General features: G+C 44.3%; 1 protein-coding gene across 4 annotated transcripts in view; it reads left to right on the top strand.

Moving 5' to 3' along the window:
* The window catches only part of Nckap5 (NCK associated protein 5), a 698,576-nt gene that overhangs the window by 664,307 nt on the left and 26,769 nt on the right, over positions 1 to 7,500 (top strand). For all 4 annotated transcript variants that reach the window (XM_055602004.1, XM_055601990.1, XM_055601996.1 and 1 more), the window contains one exon: positions 6,565 to 6,879. In XM_055602004.1, the coding sequence (XP_055457979.1) occupies positions 6,565 to 6,879 (315 nt within the window). The remainder of the gene's footprint in view (positions 1 to 6,564; positions 6,880 to 7,500) is intronic.

The following is a 7,500-nucleotide window of genomic DNA, read 5'->3' as shown; positions in this document are numbered from 1 at the left end:
CTTAAAAATTTTAAAGCTTAGAGACTGAGGAGACAGCTCAATCTATAAAGTGTTCATATTGTAATCACAAAGACTGGAGTTCAATCACTAAAACTGATGGGTTTTTTGTTTTGTTTTTTTTAACCATATCGAGCACCTTTCGGGTATATATGCCCAGGAGTGCTTTAACTAAGTCTTGAGGTATGACTATTCCCAATTTTCTGAGATAGTGCCAGATTGATTCCAGAGTGGTTGTGCAAGTTTGTTCTCCCACCAACATTGGAGGAGTGTACCCCTTTCTCTACATCCTCAGCAGTATGTGCTGTCACTTGTATTTTTGATCTTAGCCATTCTGCTGCATATAAGAGGGAATCTCAAAGTTGTTTTTATTTGCATTTCCTCTATCATACAACAAGGACATTTGCTCAACTATGTTCATAGAAGCTTTGCTCATAACAGCCAGAAACTGGAAACAACCCAGATGTCCCTCAGCTGAAGAATGGATAAAGAAACCGTGGAACATCTACACAATGGAATACTACTCTGCTATTAAAAACGAGGAAATCATGACATTTGCAGACAAATGGATAGAACTAGAAAATATCAACCTTAGTGAGATAGTCTAGACCCAAAAGGACACATATGTTATGTACTTGCTTAAAACTGTATTTTAGGCATATATGTACAGGATAACCATGCTACAGCTCACAGACCCAAATAAGCTAAGCAGCAAGGAGAACCCAAGGGGGGACGCTTAACTCCCACTTAGAAGCAGAACTAGAATAGACAGAAGAAGTGGGTGAAGAGAATGAATAGGGTGAGAGAAAATGAGAGAAAAATGAGGATCAATATTAGAGCTGGGGAGAGTGGGGCGGGAAGATGGAGGGCTTGCAGAGAGAAGAGAAGCCGTGGGTGGGGACCTCTCTGTGGCAAGCTGGAGACCTATGACAGGGTAGGCTCCTGGGGGATATGAGGGTGACTCTAACTGAGACTTCTAGTAGCAAGGGTCATGGAGACAAAAGAGTCCATCTTTAACTAAACAGGACTCCTAGTGGAGGGAGGGGAACACCAACCCATTCACAAAAACTTCAACCCAAAATTCACCCTGCCTATAAGATGGGCAAGGATAAAAATAGAGGGAATGTCCAGAAAATGACTGGCCCAACCTGAGCCTCAATCCACACATGGGAAACAGCCAACCACGACATGATTAAAGATACTCTGCTGTGCTTGCAGATGGGAGCCTGGCTTAGCTGTCCTTTGAGTGCTCTACCCAGCAGCTGATAGAAACACAGGCAGAGACCCACGATGTGGTTTGTGAACACGTGTGTGTGGGAATGTCTGGGATTGTATGTGTGGAGAACAGGGGTTGACAATGGATGTCTTCCTCCATTGCCTTTTCCCTTATTCTTTGATATAAAGTCTCTCAGTGAGCTGAGGATCACCAGTTAGCCTAACTGGCCAGTGAGCTCCAGCAGTCCTCCCGTCTCCACCCTTTCAGCTCTGTACCACCACACCCAGATTCTCACCAAATTCAGATCTTCACACGTACCTGGCAAGCACTCCTGAATGAGATGTCTCCCCAGCACACATATGGGTATTTTGTATCTCATACATGAATTTGAAAGTTTAAAAAACCCATAGGAAACATTTCTAAAAAAAAGTCCCTTCTACCACCATCCCACACAGGACTTCCACTGACTGCCTGTCCCTAAGGTGCTATTGACCTTTCTAAAAAGGTCACTTCCTTCACTCCTGAAATCTGAGCCAGATGAGACTCATAAGCTGAATCATTTTAGAGAGGTCCTTGAAGAAATGCCCGATTCTTGTGAGAAAGGAAAACACAATCCATTTCCCTTTGCAAGCCTGACACTCCCAACATGTTCACTGTGTCAGGAAAAGATTCTGAGTCCATTCCTTCGCAAGATTCCTTCATGCCCTGCTGCTGACCAGACTCGTGCCTGGGATTCAGAGTGCTCAAGTGACCAGTGTCCCGAGAGATGGGGTTTTTCTCAAGGAGGCATCTAGTTTTTGTTCTAACCTCAGCTTTGAAACGACTGGGCTGCCTTGCTCTAAGTCATCCTGTGAGACTTCTGGAGGTTGTCGGTGGTGACAGGTATGAGGGCTTGCATTTAGAGACCAATAGGAAACAAATGGGGCAGTAGGATCATGTGAGAGGGTCAGCCAAGGTCAGAGATGTAATTGGTGACCTGGGAAGGCTGAAGCCTGCTGATACATAGAACGACCCAACCCTTGAACTCATTAGCGAGGTACCTTTGGCAGCCACATTCACAAATACAGACATGAACTTGACATCTGTCTAGGGCAAGACCAAGTCAACTCATTGTAGATTCCAAGCAGGCTTGGTCCTGTGAACTTTGTTCTTACTATAGCCATTTAATTATTTTATGAGTTCTTATAATTCTCTGAGAGGGAAAAAATAACTGGCCTCAGAAGCACGGTATCCAACACTTTTTCAAGTTAGGTATTTTGTGAACTACAGGAAACTAATTGTGCTTTAAAGAAACTACAGAAACATGCATCAGCACTTTCAATACAATCCTGGCTTCCCAAGGTAAACGGATGCTGAAGAAATTTGCTTGATTGTGAAACTCTGGCATCTGCCTGAGCCCTTGCCTATCCACAGCTCATGTCATTGGTTCTTACACATGACACCTTCACATCCTCCACTTTGAGCATCTGGGATTTTTAGAAATTAAAAAAAGAAAATGTTTTTAATAATGAGTGGGTTTTGAGTTTGTCTGTGCCTACAATCCTCTGAGAACTAGGAATGCAAAGAGCCCGGTTAACAGATTGTATAATAACAGTATTGCGTGCTAACAGGAAAGGAAAGAAGGGGACAGATGCCAGGAAATTCCTGTCCTCGGAATGACACCAGACATAGAGTTCCCTTCACTTGCTTGTTTTGGACCCCAGATGTGTCTTGTGTCGTATTGTCTACAACTTCTACTATGTCTGTGTTAGAGACCTAGCAGAAACATTAAAGGGGAGAGGTCTCTGAACGGGAAACTAACAGTGCCCCTTTTCTGTGTCTGTGTGTTCAAGTATGTGTGAGTATACATATGTGCATAAACACGGAGGCCAAAGTTTGATTTCAGGTATCTTCTTCAGTTGCTCTCTACTTTATCACCTTTCATTATTTGTATGAGTGTTTTCCCTGCATGTATATCTGAGAATCATGTGTGGGCCTCTTTCCAGCAGGAGTCGAAGACAATGTCACACCTCTTAGAACTATAGACAGTGTAAGCTGTCATATGGGTGATGGGAACTGAATCTGGTCCTTTGCAAAAGCAGTGCATGCTTTTAACCACTGACCCATCTCTCAAACCCCTATCATTTTTTAAAAATAACAAGGTGTCTCACTAAACCTGGAGTTTACCAATTTGGCACAGTTGTCTATCCAGCCAGCTTTTGTGATCATAAGCACATACAAAGACACTCAACATTTTTATATGGAAAGAAGGGAGAAGAGGAAGGAGGGAAGTAGAAGGGAGAAGAAGGAAAGGAGAAAGAGAAAAAGGAAGAGGGGGAGTGAGGAAGGAAAGCAGAGAGAGAGGAGGAAGAGAGGGAGGAAGGAAGGGAGGGAGGATTTCCTGGCAACATCTTGTCATGCAAACAGCTTGTCATAGTTGCTAAGATCACTCTGTGACCATGGGGTCTCCCTAATTGAAGAGAAAATAGAAATGGTGAATGTCTTAGTTACTGTTTTAACTTAGGCAATGTATAGAAGAAAGCACTTAATTGGAGACTTGCTTATGGTTTCAGAAGCTGAGTCCATGCCCATCATGGCAGAGGGTATGGTGAGGCAGTCAGGGAGGCATGGTGCTAGAGCAGTAGCTGAGAATTTACATCCTGATGCACAGACAGCAGACAGAGTGACAGGAGGCCTGCAATGGGCTTTTGAAACCTCAGCTCCCGCCCACAGTGATACACCGCCCCTAACAAGGCCACACCTCATAATCCTTCTTAATCCTTGTTTCCACTAAGTGGGAAACAAACATTGAAATTATTGAGCCTGTAAGGGCCACTCTCATTTACACTATCTGTAAGGGTAGTTCACAGTAAAGCTCACCACGTGGAGAGGCCTTGAAATGAATAGTGCTAAAATTCTGCCCTTCTGACCCTAGGAGGGAAGAGTACCTCTCAGAGGCCAGCCATAGGAGTCAGGAACCCTACAGTGAGTCCTGTGAAGACTGAAGCCCCCTTTTATACAGGACACTGTTTCTATATCAGGTGCTTCCCCGTTGTTATGATAAACTGCCGTGACTAAGGCAACTTACGGAAGGAAAAGTTTATTTGGGCTTACAGTTACAGGGAGATGAAAGTCCATCATGGGAACCAGGCATAGCAGCAAGTGGCTGGCCAGGCAGCAGCAGCAGAAAGGTGAGAGTTCCATCCCCAACCATATGAATGAAGCAGGGAGGGTGCCTGGGGCAACACCACTAACACTCAGAGCCCACCCCGGTGGTTGTTTATGTTCTCTACCAAGGCTCCATGTCCCACATGTTCTACAACCAAAATGGCAGCACACACTGAGGACCAAATGTTGGAATGCTGGAGCCTATGGGGGATATTTCTCTTATAAACCACCACAGCAACCTAGCACTTGTAAAATCATGTACTAAAATTATCAGGTCCTAGAGAATCCACCTTCCTTGTGTTTTTAACTCTGTATTTGAAAATTCTCAGTATTCTATTCCTTACAGCAAAGAGGTTTAAGAGGGAGAGGGGGCAATGCGCATATTGGGGTTTGGATGCTAGCTGGTGATGAATTTAGACCGTGTGTGATACTTACAGATATGTTAGTTGCCTCTCAGGTCTGTCCTCATCTGTAATCAGCACACTGAGTGTTTGAGCCATGTTAGCATTCATTACTCCATTCCTTTCTACCCTGCAGTATGATAGGTGCCAGTCTAAATTCCAGAGACTTGTTAAAGACTAACTGTAATAGTCTACAAGGACCTTGAGCCGACTATTGTGCAGAGACCCCCAACTCAGTTGGATGCCATTCCACAGCCACTGTTCCATAAGGCATAGAGACATGGCAGCCAGTAAAAACAAAGATGATGTCATAACTGGCTCATCTGCCATCAAGTCCAAAAAGGTACTGACCTGCACCTCCACCCACTTCGAGACTTGCAAGATGATCAGACGATTATGACAGGACATTTCATCTAAGATTTCACTGTGTGATCAGGAACTCTAAATGACAACTATATTTTGGAGCCTATCTCATTAGCTTTATAAGCCACATTTTCATCTTCGAAGTTAAATAAGTAGATTTTGTGAGAAATTTTCTACATAAACTTTTTCTGAAGATGAGACTTTTTAAAGTAATTTACTGGATTTGTCACATACATGGTAAAAATCGGCTTAATTTGTTCTGGAAGATACTGGGCTGTCTGGAAGGAGCAAAAAATCAGAAAGGAAAGCATAAGGACCTGAGTTTGTTCCCCAGAACCCCCATGAAAAGGCAGGAATGGAGGCAGCATCTGTAACCCCAAGATGGGGAGGGTTACACATACATATATGTATGTGTGTGTGTGAGTGTGTGTGTGTGAGTGTGTGTGTGTGGTGGAGGATGACTGAGGAAGACAGCAGACATTAGCCCCTGAACTGTATACACACACACACACAGACACAAAAGGCTGTGATGATTATGTCATTGCATAAAGTAGTAAGGGCAGCGAGGTCTCCCCCCTTCAGTAAGGTGCCCAGCTCACACACACATCCCCTGGTTATTGCTGCTCTGGCCGCTAAGTGTGTTAGGAATAAACTGTCCTCACTGTCTAATCTAGAGGCCGGGGACTGAGTTGGCTGCTGAGTGATGATAATTCCGGCATGCGGCATGCCATCACCTTGGCTAGGACGTCAGTCCAGTCTGTTATGGGTGCTCATTACTCACTTTATTTCAGATAATAAACTTCACTTAATTGAAGCCGTGTGAGTCCCAGACTGAAATAAAGATAATCAAAAATAATCGTTGGTCTCTAATGTTGGTTCCTTTTTTTCTCATCACTCTGGAGAACCATCTAGTGCATATGGGCGTGCAACTACGGTCACCAACAGGGGACCATTATGTGGGGGAGATGCTTTCATATTCAATTAAAGCTCTTCCTCATACAACTCGCTGGATATTTAATACAGTTTTCAGATGTGTGTTATTTTTCTTTTATATTGTTAGTATTTATTATCATTATTATTGTGTGTGTGTGTGTGTGTGTGTGTGTGTGTGTGTGTGTGTGTATCCATGAAACATCGGGGCAGGGAACACGTACGCCACAGAGGTCACTGGAGGAGAGAGGGCAACTATGGAGTTGTCTCTCCTTCCACCATTATGCGAGCACATGCAGGTCACTAAGCTTCTAAGACAAGCAAGGGCCTTTTCCCACTGAGCCATCTCACCTGCTCTTTGTCTAAATTCTAAATTCTTCCCTCGACATGCCTCCTTTCCTCCAGATCGGATCCAAATAACAACCATCTTTTTATCTTTTTCTGTCAGTGAGCCCCAGGGATTGGCCTTTCTCTAACTCTCTAATTTGTCTCTGTGTTTCTCTGTGTTAGAATCAAACTGCCAGATGAGAACCCTGGACAGTGGGATTGGAACCTTCCCCCTCCCAGACTCAGGAAACCGCTCCATGGGACGATACCTGTGCCAGCCGGACTCCGCAGAGGACACTGAGCCCCTCGTGCCTCTCCAGCCAGCCCCTTCTGTAGCATCCTCTGCCAGAGCCCAACCCCTTGACCATGAAGTGCCTTCCTCCACAGACAGCCAGAGCTCCTCGGAGCCCACCATCATCCATTCCACGTCTGACCCCAACGTGGTGGCCAGAGGGATGAGAGCTCCACTGAGTGACCTTCCCAAGCCCACCCCCTCAGGTAAGGTGCCATCGCCCTTCCCATGAGATAGTGTTCCATATAATAGACCCAGCAGGAGATAGGTCACTCAGCGAACTCTGCCACATAAAACAACATCAAAGGCTGGGGAGATGGCTTAGGGATTATGTGCTTATGTTTGCAAACACAAGAACTCTAGTTCAGTTCCTAGAGCCCATGTAGAACATTATGTCTGTAATCTCCATGCAGGGGAGTTAGAGAAAGGCCAATCCCTGGGGCTTGCCGACTAACAAGTCTAGACAAACCAGCAAACTCTAAGCTAGCGAGAGACCCTGTAAAGGTGCCAGAAAAGCAACACCCAAAGTTTCTATCTGTTCTCCAGACAGCAGAGTACACACATGCCCATCGTGCATGCATGTGCACACACACAGACATGCATACACAACCCCCGTATGAACACTCATAAACCTACCCTCTTATACTAATGACCAAAATGCCATTATCAACTTTTAGTGTGTGTCAAGGAGTTCATCAATGGAAACACCACCCCAGTAGATGGCTACACAAATTAATGAAGCAAAACATGCAGCATATATTCATGGGATTTTATATATATATATATATATATATATATATATATATATATATATATATATATATATA

The sequence above is a fragment of the Psammomys obesus genome, unplaced genomic scaffold, assembly GCF_907164565.1.
Source record: "Psammomys obesus unplaced genomic scaffold, mPsaObe1.curated_primary_1811, whole genome shotgun sequence".
In the NCBI taxonomy this organism is placed as follows: Eukaryota; Metazoa; Chordata; class Mammalia; order Rodentia; family Muridae; genus Psammomys; species Psammomys obesus.
Note: the sequence above shows the minus strand (reverse complement) of the source record. Positions and strands in the feature narration are given on the sequence as shown.